Source organism: Cylas formicarius, unplaced genomic scaffold (genome assembly GCF_029955315.1).
Source record: "Cylas formicarius isolate icCylForm1 unplaced genomic scaffold, icCylForm1.1 PGA_scaffold_12__32_contigs__length_19106922, whole genome shotgun sequence".
NCBI lineage: Eukaryota > Metazoa > Arthropoda > Insecta > Coleoptera > Brentidae > Cylas > Cylas formicarius.
In genome coordinates this window covers 15,034,528-15,052,294 of record NW_026844225.1, presented here as the reverse complement: position 1 = coordinate 15,052,294, position 17,767 = coordinate 15,034,528, and the positions used below count along the sequence as shown (strand labels likewise).

Below are 17,767 nucleotides of genomic sequence, written 5' to 3'. Positions count from 1 at the left end.
AGATTGCATAACCATTTCTAAATACGGTATATATGTATATATACCTAACCTTAAAATTCATCTTGAAGAACTAGTTAAAATAATATCTGGAAGAATGTTGTCTGAAGAAGGTAATACACATATATTTGTTTGAAAGAAAAAATCAGATTGTTTTTTAGAATACACCAAAAAATTATGCGTTATTGAAAGCGAGTTAAAGAATCTAGAGGAGGAACAATGTAAAATAATGAATAAAATAAAAATATTGAAAGGGGCTAAAGAAGAATTGCAACAGGAACGAAAGAAGGCTAGAATAAAAAATAGACCCGAAGCAACTCAATGGATTGAGAAAAAATTTAGCTGGTCTGATAGAGTGGATGAGCTTTTAAAAGAAAAATTTAAATTTAAAAACTTTAGATCAAGACAATTGGCTGCTATAAATGCAACACTGTCCGGGAAGGACGTTTTGTTAGTAATGCCAACAGGAGGGGGGAAAAGTCTTGTTTATCAGTTGCCGGCTCTAATATATAAAAAAATTACATTGGTGGTATCCCCTTTAATATCTTTAATTGAAGATCAATTAATAGCTTTAAGGAAACTAGGCATTGTAGCGGCCACGGTTAACAGTAACTCATCTAAAGATGAAAAAAAAACTGTGTATGCTGACATGGCCAGTAAGAAGTTAAATGTAGTGTATGTTACTCCAGAATGGGTAGCTAACAGTAAAATATTTATGACATACTTACAAAAATGCTATTCCCAAGGATATTTAGACAGAATTGTTATAGGTATTAATTACACTCAAATCTTAACATTGTTAATACAATTTTAATAATTATAGATGAAGTTCATTGCTGTTCAACATGGGGCCATGATTTTCGACCTGAATATAACCATTTAGGGTTTTTTAAGTCCATGTTTCCTGATATACCTATCTTAGGATTGACTGCTACGGCCACAATGAATGTCTTGGTAGACATTCAAGACATGCTTAGCATTAAGGATGCCTTAATAATCACAGCACCATTTAACAGACCAAATTTATTCTACCAAGTAGTTCATAAACCACCCGACAAAGATGATTGCTTACAGTATTTAGAGAATCTACTTAAGAAAAAATATTGCGGCAAATCAGGAATTATTTATGCCGGTACAATTAAGGAATGTGATGAACTAACTGAAGGTTTGCGAGCAAGGCAGCTAAAAGTAAAGCAGTACCATGCCCAAATGGAAGGAGATGCCAAAAAGATTATTCACCAAAAGTGGTTGGAGAACAAATACCAAGCTGTGGTAGCTACAATAGCATTTGGAATGGGGATTGGTAAGTTCCCCCTACATGTCTTTTTTTCCGGGAAAGACTACAATATCCACTATTTTAGATAAACCGGATGTGAGATTTGTGATTCATTATTCTGTTCCTAAAAGTATGGAGGGCTTTTACCAAGAGAGTGGTCGTGCTGGAAGGGATGGTGAAAAAGCAGATTGCATTTTAATGTTTGCTTTAAGCGATTTCCTTCGAAACATGAGCATGTCTTCATCTAAAACTGAAACAAAAAATGCCGTATCTATATTAGAATATTGCTCAGATCGTAGTCAGTGTCGCAGAACTATCATAGCTCATCATTTTGAAGATCCTTGGAAGCAAAGTGACTGCAATGAAATGTGCGATTTTTGCATAAATCCGCCGAAATTAGTGACTTATAATATCTATAATTGTCTAAAAGATATTTACAGTATAATTGATTTATCGGTTACCAAAGATATTAACCTGACTTTAAAGAAACTGATGGCGTCCTGGTTTCAAAAAGGATCTAAAGACATAAGAATAACGTCAATTAAAAGACCATTATTTTCTGAAGAACAAGGTCAACACATTATAGGTGTTTTAATTCAAAAAGAATTATTAAAAATTAACAAAGGGTACACAGGCTATACTACTCTGGCATACATTGGCCGCGGATTGAAAGACATTCCGGCAGATAAGATTTTGATGCACTATCCTAGTGACCTAAAGGGGGTTGAACTCTTAGAAAGCAAGGAGAATTCCAGTTGTAAGAAGAGAAAACTTAGTTAATGAAAGATTTATTTTTTATGTAATACATTGAGACGCAAATACCTGACGTGAGAAACGTGTGTTTTAATTTATTTTTGTATCTCGTTTGAAATAAAAATTTGTGCAGTAAAACACACTTTACGACGCCACAACATTCTTTGACGTTCACTCTCACATCAGCTTTACGCTAACATCAATGTATCATCATTTTTTTTTATATAATTTTGTATACAGACAATAGGGTATCGACAGATTCAATACAGTCGCTCTCGCTATTAGAATTCAAATTCGTTTTACCCTAATTAGGAACTTTACTTGAGCGCCACATAAACCGACCAACTACAAAATACATTTAATTTTTGAAGTTTTCGAGCAGATCTTAATTCCACTAGAATTGGTAGATTTTTATTAAAATTTAGAGATCAAAATCATGCTGAATATTCCCCTAATTTAGCGAGACTTTCAAAAAAATATACCCTTTAATATGGGATTAATTTTTTAAAAGTTATCTAAAGACAAATGAAGTAATACGGACACATAGGCTAAATAATAATAACGGCTTTATTGTCAACTATTGCGTTGTAAACAAGTACAATTAAAATATCACAAATTATTGCAAACAATGTTGGCAACATGTAATAATACTATATGCTACAAAAAAGGATATAGGGATTTTATTTAAGCCATCCCTGGAATAGGAGGATCTTCTTCTTGGTGGACCTTTTTAGAAGCTTGCTCGTCCCATAGCTGTAGCATTTCTATAATCGGACTGTGCCCGAAAGCCAAAGCTTCATCTAGTGGAGTTTTGCCCCACCTATCTTTTATATCATACCGTACGCTGCATTGTTTTAACAAAAATTCAACACAATTAACGTGACCTTCAGCAGCCGCTAAATGTAGAGCTGTTCGTCCATCGTAATCTGCTAAACTCATATCCATACCATTTAGCATGTGTCTAAAACGTCAAAATATTCAATGGAATGAAACATATCGCCTTCGACCCTGACCTCCTTAATGCTGGTAAATCACCAGCTGCAGCGGAGAACAACAAATTCACCACATTCAACCCTTTGGTTTCGAATTTATGTTTCCGTGGGTCAACTTTGTTTGGAGCGTGTCTTAAGTTGTCGTAGGGGTGAAAGTTGAATTTTTTTATGAGCTCTTCACAGAATTGTACCCCTCGACAACTATTACCCAAAGCATCTAACGGTGGAGACCATAGACAGATGCCCATCACGTTGGGAATTACTACCAGTAAAGCCCCACTAACTCCAGATTTCGTAGGGACACCGACTTTAAATGCAAACTGTCCCGAATAATCGTACATTCCGCAACTATGCATGAGAGATAAAACATCGCGTACGCTTTCCGGTTTCAGTACTTTTTCTTCAGTTAAAGGACAAATGCCGCCGTTTGCTAAGGTGGAAGCCATTACTGCTACTTGATCGCACGTAGCTTCTAAGGAACAACACTAAAATTGACATTGTACATTTAAATCTGATTTTTGATAATCCGTAGAAACTCACTTGAAAGTAAAAATCCATACACTCCTTGAACTTGCAATTTTGAGGGAAGCATTTATGTTCTTTCATGTAAAATCCCAGCGCGTAATTTCGATCCGCGCATTCTCTTTCCGAAAGAAATACAGCGTTATTAAAACCTAAATCTTCATTGCCCGCCAATCTCTACATGAAAAACATCGAAACACACTCTAAATATGACCATTTGATTTAATTAGTTAAAAAGTACCTCGAAATGGTTCATGGTGAAATCAAATTTTTCCGCTAATGTCATTTCAGGCGCGGCAATTGTTTTCAAAATGGCGCATATTACGATGGCTCCTGCGTTTATCATGGGATTGTGTGGCTTTTCTAAAATAAAATTAAGCGATAGATAATAATTAAGGGTGGAATATAATAAAAATATATGAAATATTCCATTCAATTCATTCATCACGTTTATGTCGAGACATATTTACCGGTTGATGTGTATGGTTTTTTCTAAATAAAAATGATGCAATAAAATAAAAAAGTGGAAAACTTTTATACGCATTGTGAAACAAATTTAACTTTTCGGGTCGCTTATAAACCTTTTGATATTAAATATATTGTAATACTGTAATTTCTGTTTGAACCGGAACAGACTGATTAAAACAATTGTCAAAAGAAAAAATAGCGAAAATTAATTTTTTTCAAATGAATAGGAAAAATGATACAGGTAAAAATTTTAAAATAACTTAAAACACCAACTACAAACTGAACTCACGCGAAAAAAATAATAGCGATCAATTTTGATGATTAAATAAAAAACGAGAAAAACAAAAAATGATCCTAACGGAAGTTGATGTATGGTGCATAAAAATGTACAGGGTGGGCCGTTTATGTTGGGACACTACCTTATCTCAGAAACTATAGGGGATGGAGCCAAAAGTTATATACACAAGTAAATTTTCTTCAATTTATTTGAATGTTGTTTAATAATAATAATAATATTGTTTATTTCCATTAACTTTTAAGAAAAGTGTCGGATAATGTCAACAAGTAAAAAAATATATTAGAACACTAAAATACAAAAAACAGATACGTACAAATACACAAAGTATATCGCACTGAGAGATCGGCATTACTACAACCAAAGTATTCTTCCATAGAATAAAAAACGTTCTTATTCAAAATGAGCTTTAATTTTTGCTTAAATAGATGGACAGGCAATATCTGTCTGACGGACAAAGGTAACTTGTTATATAGTTTTATTGGTAAAATCATAGGGCTGTTAGCTACTTTGGTTAACTTATGACTTGGCACCTGCAAATTGAGATTAGCTCTAAAATTGTAATCTCCATCAATTCTGGTCATGCAATAATTAATTAGATAGATTACCCTTTATGTAAATTATGCTACTTAATATAAAAAGAGAGGGAAACCTTAAAATATTTAATTTTGGGAACAGGGTTCTACAAGAGTGACAACGAGACTTCCACAACGTTGTTCGAACAATACGTTTTTGTTTGACAAAAACGTCACTAGCTCTGGAAGAGTTTGCCCAGCATATAATAGCGTAAGATAAGCAAGATTGAACATATCCGAAATAATACAATAGTAAAAGCTGAATATCCACACTTGACAAAAGTATGCATAGCCAATTTGTTTAATACGTAGTCAATTTGGCCTGTCCAGGACCAATTACTGTCTATGAACAAACTCAAATACTTGAGATCGTTAATCTGATTAATCGATTTATCCTGCATTCTAACCAATAAGCCCTTGTTCAAATCCATAAGCGAAAACAACATCATCCCAGTCTTTGTCCCGTTCAAACAAATACCGTTACGCTCACAATATCGGGTCATACCACTTACTGCCCTAGTGGCCAAGAACGTGAGATCTTCCAAACTCCTAGATGACACTGCCACAGCAGTATCATCTGCATATAAGGAAACATAATTGTCTGGGAAAGAATCAGATATATAATTAATAAATATTATAAATAATAAAGGTCCCAGTATGCTTCCCTGTGGGACACCGTTGGTAAGTTATTTAAATGAGGATCTAATCACTTCTAAGCACAACTCAAAGATCACCACCAACGACTCAATCCAGGAGTAACTATTCCCCCGTATACCGCAATTATTTAACTTATTCAACAACAAATTAATATCTATTAATATCTAAATTAATGTTTTATTATTCTGATCCAGGTTCGAGACTATTTCATTATATAAGGAAACTAAACAGTCTTGGGCAGATAATTCATTGCGAAAACCAAACTGAGAATTCGAGAAAAATTGCCCCTCCTTTAGAAATATATCGAGCCGCACGTAAAAAACACATTTTGAATATTTAAAAAAAACCGATAGAAGTGATATTCCACGGTAATTAGAAATGAAATGGGTATTGTTCTTCTTGTGTATAGGCACAACAATGGAGTGTTTTAAGGTTGAGGGAAATACACCTTCTAAAAAAGACAGATTAATCAAAAAAGTAAAAGGTTCAACTATAAAATCTGCGACACGTTTTATTAATGAACAGGGCATTTCATCGTACCCAGCTGAATCTTTTTTTGTAACTGCGTGTAATGCGTCGAAGTTCAACACCCGTGAAAGGCGTTTTCATTTTTCGTGGGCAAGTATCAACTTTCTTATTTACAGTATAATGATATATTAATTCATTTTTGAATTATATACAAAATTCTAGATATATTTTGTGAACAATGTTCTATACCTAAGGATAACCGTTTTGAATATTTTTAATTTTTTATGTGAAAAATGACATTTGCAAGACTTAAAATATCTGCCAATTTCCATATCTGCCATTTATTGTTTCACTTGAGTAAAATTTTGTTGTAGACAAAAGGGTACGCGAAAAATAAGATTAAAAATGAAATTAGATAAACTTCCAGAAAACATTTTTTTTTTAATGGAAACTACGTATTTTTATAATCTTGTCATTTTTAGCATTAAAAATTAAGGCATTTTTATATAAGGTTGTGGTATGCCTAATATTTTTAATTTTTCAAATATTTGCTTTTAAACATTTATCAATCATATGAGTTCCATATGAGTTCAGTTAGTGCAAGGTGGCTTTGACGGCGTTTGGACGAAACAAATGCTAAAGTGCTGCCACTGTGATTTACCATTTCATAGTTGGTCATGATCTTGCCGATGCGCTTATGGTGAAAGAATACGTAAATGTATGTATGTATTATTTATACACAATAAGACCAAGAATACACGATAACGTTGGTGAATATTTTATTAATGAACGATCAATACTAAACCTATTATTCTGAACCTCCAAATGGCGCACCATACTTGGACAAAAGCTCTATCTGATCCTGTAAATTCCATTTGTTTTTTTATTATTCTTGTTGCTATAGTAATGGGTAATTTTAGCTGAGGTTGTAAATATGGATTTATCTATCCAAATAATATTAGCAAATATATTTTCTGAAAAATGTCTTTCCACAAGATTGTTGCAATGTTGTAATATTGTAATCCCGGTTCTCTAATTTCTGAACTGGACAGAATTTATAGGTCTTCCAGTTGCTTATTTGAAGGCGCGTTCAAAGCGTCGTTCTTTTGACATCTGGATCTAAAGACGCATTTCGGGTTGAGTCTTCATGTTATGACAACGCCTATTTTTTTTTCTTCAACGTTCCATATAATCTAAAGTGTTGGTAGATCCTGTCGAAGATCTTTTTTTCTGCGCGCCGCCGTAATGGAAATTTTGTTGTATAATTTCTAAGAGCCAGGGTCCGGTTTTTATTGTTCGATATGTAATTTTCCAACATATCAATCTATTCCTCTGTGGTAAACATGTAATGTGTCAAAAAATATTTCAATTATGACATGAATCAACAACAAAACACACGTCCAAGGAGGCAGCGTTCTAGCACTTGTTTTGTTTAAACGCCGTCACAGCCACCTTACACTAACTGAACTTATATGGCACCAGCATATTATTTGTGATTTTCCTTGTACTCTGTATTAATATATATCGAAATTTCTTATGAAATCGGTTATTCGAGTCTTTTGTCTACAACAAACCTTACTCAAATGAAACAGTAAATGCTTCCGAATGAGCAGATATTGCAAACGTCAATTTTCGCATAAAAAATTAAAAATGTCAAAAACGGTTACACTTAGGGATAGGACACAAAATATGTCTAGAATTTTGTATAGGTGCTCCATTTAAAATAAGAAAGTTGATACCTGCCCACGAAAAATGGAACATTCAAATAAATTGAAGATTTGACATACCCTAATTAACTTTTGGTTCGATCTCCTATAGTTTCAGAGATAAGAGATCGTGTCCCAAGATAAACGGCCCACCGTATACATATCAAAAACGACTTACTATTGTGATCCAGAATTAATTCGTTGAAGTTTCTACCACTCGGTTCTTGTCCAACGTACTGATGGACAACTTCGGAGCCTAAAAGGTCCAAAGCGATGCCGTAAGTTAAAGGCTTACTACAAGATTGTATGGTAAAAGGTATCGATACGTCACCAACCGAAAACCTTTGGCCATCGATCGTACAAATACTGATTCCCCAATAGTTCGGGCTCATTCTCTTCAATTGAGGGATGTAGGAAGCAACCTTTGATACAAAATAACTGTATTAAATGATTTTTGAAGCATGCGCTCGACTGACCTTTCCATTGGTATTGTCTTTGCATTTCCAGTAAATTTCCTCTATATCTTTACAAAAATCTTGAAATTCGGGAAGTATAAATTGGCGCTTAAATGCTCTAGTTATTAGTCCAATGTTTGGCGATATGATACTGCAAAAATTGCGATAAATTACTCCTCAAGGCTGTGTATATTTTATAGTCTTGCTTAAATATTTTTCCCTAATTAAGCCAAAATTTCGATGCAAAATAAGTTCGCGATAAATAGGTACTTACTTAATTATGTTCAGTTAATTTGTGAGTACTTTTAAATACATTTTATACAAAATACAATATTACTTATTTAATCGCGATAACGCAATGCAAATAACGAACCAAGTTTACCTTTTAAATTGTTCCAAACTCAATTTTTGCGTGTCAATCGAATAACCGTCAACGTTTTTCCGCGTTATTTTTTTCAAATTTTCCATCATTTCCTTAAGCCTAGGGTCGGTTTTTCTTAAACCAGCATTTTTTAACGCCTGCCAAATAATCCAATTTTACAGTGCGATAATGGGGGATGATTTACAAAACACACGCTTACGTTCAAAAATTTTCCCATAGAAAGGAGTTGCGATTTCTCGTTTTGAAACATTTCGAATAAAACATCGTCCGATCGAAGATCTTTGCCCCTACAAAATGAAATATTACTTTCGAAATAATTCCTAGTCATATACAAGAATAACCAAAAATAAAAGAACTTACAAACGTAAATAATTAGTGTCGTGGACAAATGAGTAACGGCGTCTATAAATTAAGAGAAACAAAATAAAAATAAGCCTACTATAGCTGAATTACATTAACGTGTTACCTTTGGCAGTAGTTCTCGTTTAGATTTTGTTCCTGCAAATCACGCGTTGAATCAACTTGCGAGAATTTTTCACGGCAAAAATACTCACATGGCAAACGATATCTGTGCCGTCAGAAGATATACTGAAATTCCTTATACGTTTAAGTGATGAAGCGTTTTTAATCTGTCTAAGAACGTGATTATTATAAATCGTGTGGAGAAAATTCCTGGAGACGGGTTTCATTTTGCCGGCAATCGATCTAATTTCGGGATTTGACCCGGAATGTCAGTGCGTCGACGCAACGCATCATACACCAGTCCGCACTATTTGAATGATTTTTATCTTTGCGTTTTGAAAAGCAATCTAAAATCGATTTTTTCATATATAATGAGGTATTAATATTAATTATATTTGATTTATTCACCTCTCAACATAAAAACTATTTTTTAATAAATTGTTACCTAAAATAGGGTGGACCGAAAATTTGTTAATTTGTATTTATATGGTTGATATGATGGGATGGACTTCATCCATAGCAAGTTTTACCCAAATCTTGGATACAGATATAGCTTTAAAAATAACAGAAGTTAAATTAAAGGGAAATTTTGGATCTAAAATTTAGAACACTGGAATTTGTGACACAATGCCACCTATATCTTTTTTTTAAGTTACTTAGTCCCTTAATCATGACCTGAGAAGTATTTAAATTTACATAAAATTTAAGAATACCCGTATTTGACAAAAAAGCAGATAATGTAGGTGTAGTTCTGTATTAAATTTAGCATCATCTCGCAGAGGATCTAAAAGAACGAGTCAATTTTATCTCCAAAATTTTCTCAATAAAACATTTTGGATTTTTTTTTATAACTGATGCTTTGACTTCTTTGAAACCACTTTATGTAAAAAAGATACAAATTAAGAAAAGAGTATAATAGTATTTAAATATACTTTTCCGCAAATGACAGGAACTATGTACAGAGCCGATAGTAATAAAACACTTTTTCGAAAATTTACTTTATTCACACGAGCCAAACGGAACTGCTGCAAATGATATGATTTTATAGCAAAAAAGATTTTAGTAATAAAACACTTTTTGATTATTCTCCATATTTACTTTATTACACGAGACAAATTAAACTATACAGGTTGGGATTAGGAACGTGGACTTTGTAATAAAACACTTTTTTTGGCAAATTAACTGTATTGACTTTATTACACAATTAAGTATTGTAAAATATATTTTAAGTAATACTTTGGTACGAACATGTATAACTACAAGCCATATTTACACAAAGTTTCACGTAAATTGAACACAAATCATTAATTTTGTACTGGGTATATAATATGACAAAGTTATCAATTATGTGATGGTAGTTAACTGATTTTAATAAAAGCAAAGAAAAAATAACTACAGAAAGTTATAAACAATGAGATCTTAACTCATCGAAATATTAGCATAACAATATGGTTTTTTAACAGAAACGATACTAGTAATATAAAGTTAGGCAACTTGGTACCTTAAGGCAAGCTCTATCTATTGCATGAGTAGTAAAAATCTGTAAATTTTTAAATAGTAAAAAGTTTCTAAAAATAACGCTTGAGCCAATAACAGTCTTGTCGATGACAACAGTCCTTCAAGTACATTTATTATGTAAATAATGGCATGATATTTTAACTAAAATGAGAATATCACAATTACAGCAACACTAAATTACAAGAAAATATTATAATTAAATATACAAGTTGAATAAATATTTTACAATTGACCATAATGTCCTAGGGAAATGTCTGACGTATTGTTACATTCCTTGCGTTGAGCACCATAGTTAATACAATGAAATTTAACATAAAGCTGGATAAAAATCAATTAGCTATGTAGTTTTTCGATGCTATATTGATTTTCTCTCAACCAAACGCAATTTGCATATCAAAATATCTACATTGCAGTTTCTGAATCAATAGGCAAAGGAGGTTGCATGGTATAAGCAGGTGGTCCATTATTCATAAAAGTCATAGATCTCATACTATTTCGAGAAGGGTTACCCCTTTTCTGGGGAACTTGTGGTGTCGCGTGACTATGATACAACTTAGGGGGTGAATAATTAGCCCTAGCTCCATGAAAATTTGAATAGCTTGACCTCGCTGATGCTGGGCGGTTGTTATAAAGCTCCTCAATATCCTGATTAAGGGAGGTGCTTGATTGTTGATAGGAAGGATTCGTATGGCCAGTATGAGACCATTGCTGAGGGTGCACGTTTGAATAATTTGGGATTGGAGATTCTACAGGGGATTGACTGGTATTGCTTTCATAGGCCTGGCATTTCTGTTGCTGTTCTAGTAACCTAGTCACTGGATTTTGTGTTCTTCGAGAACTCCTGGTAGACGAGCGGTTTTGCGACAGCCTTCTAGTACTAGTACTATGCCGTCCTGATGATCCTCTTTGCATGACACTGCGTCTTTTCACCCTGCGCGGGGTCATGGGTTTTGGAGAAGATGGCAAGTGATCAAAATCATTGTCACTGTCCCCATGCCTGTCCAGCTGAGTGCTGAATTCGATGGAGTAAAGAGACATGCGTTGTTTTGTGTTTTTTCTACTTGATTTATGCGACGCTGTTAAAAATTGTTTGTCTTAGTCATATAAAGGTATTCACACTCAAATAGAATCCAAATTACTAGTTTTAGTTACAATACATGCAGAACTTCATGCAGAAGCTGTAGTCCATATAACAATACTTCAACCTCAAAATGTTTACTGCAAATCAGGGAAAAAAGCATTGGAACACAAAGATTTAGGACGGCTTGTTTCAGATTTGGTAGCGGGAGCAAGAGCATCAAAAGAGTTGCTTCGTCTAAATGGCACCCTTACAGCATCTCCATACACGCGGGTGTTAATCTTTTTAGAGCGAACAAAGTGATTGTTAAGGGTGCTGGGCAATTTGGACATTTCATTTCTGTTTTTCACTTTAGAATGCAAGTGCTTATTGGAATGGTGCAAATTGTCACTGTAGCTCACATACATTGGTTGTAAAAGAAAATTATCAGGCCCATCTGCTTTCTCGAAATTAACTGAAAAGAAAGATACCACCAATAGCAAAACTACAATAATTCGTGAAATTAGAGAGTAAACCACTCTAATAAATTTTATTATTCACCATGCTGCTAATTAACAAGTCATTTGAATGGTTTAACCCTGAATTAGTTAATACTAAGACACAATAACCTAAAGGATATCATCAAAAATGCAGTAAAGGTTCGCATAAGGAAATGCATTCCCATATACCGCACTTACCAAATGGTTTGAGGATCAAATCCACCAATGAAATCGACTGCAAGCATAGTTTTACTATAGGTATGAGTTTTGATTACAAAATGCACAATTAATAATACCATTGAAATATTACCGCAAATTTAAACATTCCCCTTGAACCGATTCGTGTCTTTGCAGTGATATTTCTAGTTTAGATAAACTTTTGTAATCAAAATTTTGGTGCTATGTAGTTAGTTAAGTGATGATGAGCTACCAGATTAGTGAAATATCATACTTACAGGTGTCATCTTCTTCCAAAAATGTTCTGCTTAAACAAACGCCTACCACACAGCTAAACATCTATAAAACATAAAAATACTTTTATTCTCTTTCAGACTATATTGATTTAGATCACAATGTAACAAATTATTTTATTTAACAAAAATAATTCCCTTATTCTCTGAATCATAGTTAAGGCATGATAGGGATTATACCACTGACATCATAAAAGCAGACCCAACAAATCAACATAAACATTTCACACATTTAAAATAGGGATATAGATATGCCATATGCAGTTATAGCTGATAATAATTTAAAATTAAATCACCTTGCATATTTCAAAAACACCGACAAGTAACGGATATAGGATGTTCTGCAGCTGAGCTACAGTTACACTAGTTGATTCTAAAAGTATATTTCCATAAAGACGAGTAGCTAATAATAAATGTGATATGTTCGATGCAGGCTTGTGGGGTCTCCTTCATTAAATGGTATCTTATACTACATAAAAAAGATAGGGGTACTTACAGCAAAAAAACATTGCAACCCAGCGTGAAATACTTCAATGTAGATATAATCCAGAAAGCATCCCTCATATACAAGAGGTATTTCATCTACATTAACAATTTTGCAACCCGGTCCTTCTTTTTTCCACCAACTATCACTAGTTGGGTCTAGCTTGAGCACCTTATTTGTCTAGAAAATTATTAATATCAATCCACATTTGTTCGCGACTTAAAATAAGAAAAACTCACGTCGTGATCTAATCCAGCTATATTTAAATATAAACAAATCAAGAATGTATTCCAGGCTATCCAAAACAGATGCCACAATAGGTACTAGAAATAAATGATTCAAATATTTGATGAAGAAAAATTGAACGTCTTACAGCAATAATATATTTTGGTCGATATTGATAGGCCCCGAAAAATCCAAAAATAATAAATATTATTTGGAAAAAATTAACCAATATTGGCACCCATAGAAACCCCAGAAAATCGAAAACTTGCCTTTCGACGACCGTTATCTGAAACAATAATTATGCAGCTTTCAAATGAATCAACTAATTATATTAATCATTACCATTTGAAGAACACATATTGTTAAAAACAAATGCCTTCTCGTACAAAATCCCATGTCATTAGGCCCCAGAGATAATTTCTTAATAGTTATTTATCCGTGATGTCATTGTAGAATATCTACATGTTCCTTAGATACTAAATCACTTTCGTTTAAATAACTTCTTGCACTTTAACAAAAAACACTTGTCACAAATGTCAGCCATTGTTATAAAACAGACAGGTAAGCGTTGGTAAAGCAGGTGAAAATAGAGGGAGCTCTATGGGAATTCTGTAATTGAGAGTATTGTTGGTTGACTATCATCGCACAAAGCTACACCCCGGGGATTTAATGAGTTTGTAAGCGTAATAATAACCAAAGTTACAATAATTATAATAGGAATAATAATAAAACGTTTATTAACCCAAAGAAATAAAATTAAAATGAATAAATGAGAGGATAAATAGGTTAAAAGGCCGCAATTGCAGCTTCCTAGGAACAAAAAATCTTATGAAAGTGTTACAGGATCTCCTTCAGACTTGCACTTGAAAAAATTGTACGCAATCAAAAATTGCACAGTTGTAACAGTTTTTTTTTAACTCTTATCGGTTTGGGAAATTTAATGTTTCATTGAGTGAGGTGTATTCCTAAAATCTGATAAGATATCCAAAAAACAAGGCTACTTTTACTTTACAAGCGTGAAAAACTAACGCAATTGTCAAAGAAAAAAAAACGAACACAATTATTTAATGCCAAATTATTTGGTATCCTAGTTATCCACAGAAGCGTATAATATTGAAGTACTCAATCAATTAGCATTAGCGAAAAGAATGTTTATTTAAAAATTATTTTGCGGCATGGAAAACTAAATTAAAATCTCAGTTACAAACAGAACGTTTGTTTGATCGTAGTACAATTGAGTTCTTATCCGTGGTAAATAGTTTTTGTTTTCAGATTATTATCCGTTTTTATTATATTGTCATATTTATCACAGCGGTCTTTTAAAGATAATAGTTTCTTACTGTAGGCTCGGGTGCACGTCTTGATTTTTTTATCGGATTTACGATGAATACTTGAGTTTATTTTACGTTCGCGTCCGTATGTAAATAAAATTTCGAAAATGTATAGCAATAACGAAAGAACGGTGATAGCGTAAGTCTGATTTTTGGAAACATACACCAAATAGTTAGAAAATATGTTGCAGGATGAATGAAAATAACAATTATGGATCGGTGGGAAGAAACCTTGAGAGGTCCAGTATTACAAGTATCACTACACCAAAGAGGGTAATTTATTGCGTCCATGGAAAACCCAGTACTGGATGTTGTACGGTTTCAGAAGGGGAAGTGGTGAATGTGGAACCTAGTGATTCTAATATCAGCAATTTTGCAAAGGAAAATACGGATACTACCGAGTTAGGTAAGGAACGATGATTTTCGGAACGTTTTTTTTTAAACTTTTACACTTTTAGTTAATAAACATTGCCATAGATCTTCCGCCCCTTCGGTCGATAAAAAAGCAAGAAAAAAATTAATACTAGCCAGTATTCTGTGTGTTATTTTTATGATTGGGGAAGTTATCGGTAAGTACAACTCTAGTTCGAAAACAAATCCCAGTTATTTATAGGGAAAAATAATATGTGTCTGTCCATCAAATTTAATAAGATTCAAGGAAGAAAAACAAACTAAGCGCACTGCTTATCAATCTACGTGCAATGATTAATAGGCGTCGAGATATTTATTTTTCATATACTTAGATACAATTCCTGCAATTGGCCAACATATAATTATATTATTTAAAATTTGATATTCTGTATAAATTGCTTCATTAAGCAGACCGAATGAAATATTTAAAACTATAAAAAAGAGAAAATTCCACCAGACTTCCAGACATGAATTTAGTACCATAATAATTTAGAAAGTACATGCAATAATTATTTTATTTGATACCATAGTGAGACAGGCTATTTCTTAGTTTTAACGTGGTTTTTTAGGAAGCTTAGGTCCCAAAGCGTTCTTTGCCTTTATGCCACCATCTTTATTTGAATAAAATTTTTCACTAAGAAAAAATTAGCAATTAGCATTTTTTTTAGTTCAAATAGAAGTAAAATAGCTTAGCAATTCAATAAAGTTAAATTTAAAAGTGAATATGAACTAGCCAAGAAGCTAATTGTCTAATTCATCACATTGTTATTAGATTTAGATTGATTTAGAGTCTTATCATGTCATTTACATTCATTGCATTGTTTGCAGTTTCCTGCAAAACTCCGGTTTGACTATATTTAAGGTATATTAATATGTTTTTGCAGGTGGTTATCTGTCGAATAGCTTAGCTATAGCTTCGGATGCGGCTCACCTCCTAACAGATTTTGCCAGCTTTATGATCTCATTATTTTCGTTATACATGGCTCACCGACCATCGACGAAGCAAATGTCATTCGGGTGGTATCGTGCCGAAGTCATAGGCGCCCTTACTTCGGTACTAATGATTTGGGTTGTCACAGGAGTGCTGGTTTACATAGCAATTCAAAGGGTCATTTATGAAAATTTCGAAATTGATGCGCCTGTGATGCTGATCACTTCAGGAGTGGGAGTGCTCGTAAATTTAGTGTGAGTTGTAATATTTCGGTTAAGCTCTAGCTATACGTACAGACATATAAATACGGTCCTGTTAAAAAATATATAAAAACCTTAGCTTTTAATTTTTCTCGAAGTTATTTGCTGTCTTCTCGATGAAATTCCGCATGTTGTTTAAGGCCACGAATATAACATGCAATTACACGAGTTTTTGCGGGTGTAAGTTTTTTACGTTATACACAAAAAGGAACGTATTAATCTTAAACCTTTAAAAAGCCTCCAACACCAATCAACCAGTCAACGGTCTTATCTGTCTAAAAAGCTTGTATCTTTTAGGGAGCTAAATAGTAATACAACATAATTTCAGCATTATTTCATATGTATATATTTATAAAGCTCTTAAATTAATCAATAGGTTTCCAGCAATGTTTTCATTTAATTACAAAAAAGTGCCAAAAAATCTGTATAACAATTCTTTATTATAACGATATGGCTTGTATAAAGATTGAGAATCCGATTACTCGGGTGGATATATGTCCTTGTTTTTTTTTGTTAGTCTATTGATATTTACTTGTTAGTGTGTGGTTCCATTTTTAGTACGTTATTTGCTTGAAATATCCACGAGTAATGCTTTTTTTATATTTCATAAACAAGTTTAAATTTAAAAGCCTATTTGGGTGATACTTGGCCAATTAAATTTGTCGTTATTGAATTGCAATTTTTCCTGCTTTTTGGACAATGAAGACACGATAACGATCATATTAGTAATACAAAAACAACATTAATTGCAAACTTCTTTAGATTTTTAAATCTTATATTTTCTTGGTCGTATTTTTTTTAGAATGGGGTTAACCTTACATCAGCACGGACACTCTCACAGTGGTGATTCAAACCACAGTCACTCCAACAAATCCAAACAAAACATTAACGTTAGAGCGGCATTTATCCACGTAATTGGAGACTTCTTACAAAGCTTTGGAGTCTTAGTAGCCGCCATTGTGATTTATTACGAGGCAAGTTTTATATTCCGGACCTGTGATCGACACAATTTAGTACCGCCTGATTTTGTTTTTTTTTGTATTTGTAGCCTACTTGGTCAATGGTAGACCCAGTATGCACATTCATATTTTCCGTATTAGTCGTAATAACGACATTTGCGATTATTAAAGACGCACTTTTGGTGCTTATGGAAGCTTTACCCAAAGGAATTGATTTCGAGGAAGTCATGAACATCGCTTTAAATATAGAAGGCGTTAAGAGGGTGCATAATTTAAGAATATGGGCTCTGAGTTTAGATAAAATTGCAATGTCGGCACACATAGCTATAAGTAAAATTTAAGGCCGGAGAAAAAAAGAACATCAGCACTAAAGTATTCTTGTAGGTCCGGGAACGAATCCTCAGAACGTGTTAATGGAGGCGACGAAAAAAATTCACGACAAGTTCAACTTTTTCGAAATGACGTTACAGATCGAGGAGTTCCAAGAAATCATGGAGGATTGCAAGCAATGCCAGAATCCGTAGATTATTTTCCGGGACTTGGACTATATTTATTTATGTTAATAAACATTTTTTATCCACTTTCCGCGTATTTGTCAAATAAAACTCCAAAA

General features: G+C 33.3%; 4 protein-coding genes across 11 annotated transcripts; 2 read left to right on the top strand and 2 right to left on the bottom strand.

The window, feature by feature from the left end:
- The first annotated feature begins 49 nt into the window (after positions 1-49).
- On the top strand, positions 50-2,058 carry LOC132695861 (ATP-dependent DNA helicase Q1-like). Its single transcript, XM_060660404.1, has 4 exons — positions 50-110; positions 159-767; positions 821-1,300; positions 1,359-2,058. Exons 1-4 carry the CDS (start codon positions 95-97, stop codon positions 2,051-2,053), a joined length of 1,800 nt encoding a protein of 599 aa, XP_060516387.1. The 5' UTR covers positions 50-94; the 3' UTR covers positions 2,054-2,058.
- Positions 2,059-2,710: 652 nt separating this feature from the next.
- Positions 2,711-9,252, bottom strand: LOC132695860 (glutaminase kidney isoform, mitochondrial). 2 transcript variants are annotated; one of them, XM_060660402.1, is made up of 11 exons: positions 9,101-9,252; positions 9,013-9,044; positions 8,907-8,948; positions 8,746-8,833; positions 8,547-8,683; positions 8,186-8,315; positions 7,888-8,131; positions 3,782-3,903; positions 3,559-3,717; positions 3,040-3,503; positions 2,711-2,987 (listed from the first exon to the last, which is right to left on the bottom strand). In XM_060660402.1, exons 1-11 carry the CDS (start codon positions 9,233-9,235, stop codon positions 2,711-2,713), a joined length of 1,830 nt encoding a protein of 609 aa, XP_060516385.1. In that variant the 5' UTR covers positions 9,236-9,252. The 2 variants fall into 2 exon arrangements, with proteins under 2 accessions (XP_060516385.1, XP_060516386.1); XM_060660403.1 differs by lacking the exon at positions 8,907-8,948.
- Positions 9,253-10,184: 932 nt separating this feature from the next.
- Positions 10,185-13,822, bottom strand: LOC132695865 (sodium/potassium-transporting ATPase subunit beta-1-interacting protein). 5 transcript variants are annotated; one of them, XM_060660416.1, is made up of 7 exons: positions 13,605-13,821; positions 13,411-13,548; positions 13,277-13,360; positions 13,050-13,217; positions 12,539-12,599; positions 12,010-12,058; positions 11,463-11,602 (listed from the first exon to the last, which is right to left on the bottom strand). In XM_060660416.1, the coding sequence occupies exons 1-7, from the start codon at positions 13,656-13,658 to the stop codon at positions 11,593-11,595; spliced, it is 564 nt and encodes a 187-aa protein (XP_060516399.1). In that variant the 5' UTR covers positions 13,659-13,821; the 3' UTR covers positions 11,463-11,592. The 5 variants fall into 5 exon arrangements, with proteins under 5 accessions (XP_060516397.1, XP_060516398.1, XP_060516399.1 ...); XM_060660417.1 differs by lacking the exon at positions 12,010-12,058 and adding an exon at positions 12,282-12,318 and having other exon boundaries at positions 11,466-11,602; XM_060660418.1 differs by lacking the exon at positions 11,463-11,602 and adding an exon at positions 12,282-12,318 and having other exon boundaries at positions 11,930-12,058.
- Positions 13,784-17,758, top strand: LOC132695864 (proton-coupled zinc antiporter SLC30A2). 3 transcript variants are annotated; one of them, XM_060660412.1, is made up of 7 exons: positions 13,784-13,823; positions 14,785-14,999; positions 15,052-15,162; positions 15,889-16,189; positions 16,998-17,169; positions 17,244-17,484; positions 17,539-17,758. In XM_060660412.1, exons 2-7 carry the CDS (start codon positions 14,786-14,788, stop codon positions 17,676-17,678), a joined length of 1,179 nt encoding a protein of 392 aa, XP_060516395.1. In that variant the 5' UTR covers positions 13,784-13,823; position 14,785; the 3' UTR covers positions 17,679-17,758. The 3 variants fall into 3 exon arrangements, with proteins under 3 accessions (XP_060516395.1, XP_060516394.1, XP_060516396.1); XM_060660411.1 differs by lacking the exon at positions 13,784-13,823 and adding an exon at positions 14,519-14,732; XM_060660413.1 differs by lacking the exon at positions 13,784-13,823 and having other exon boundaries at positions 14,806-14,994.
- The last annotated feature ends 9 nt before the right edge of the window (positions 17,759-17,767 follow it).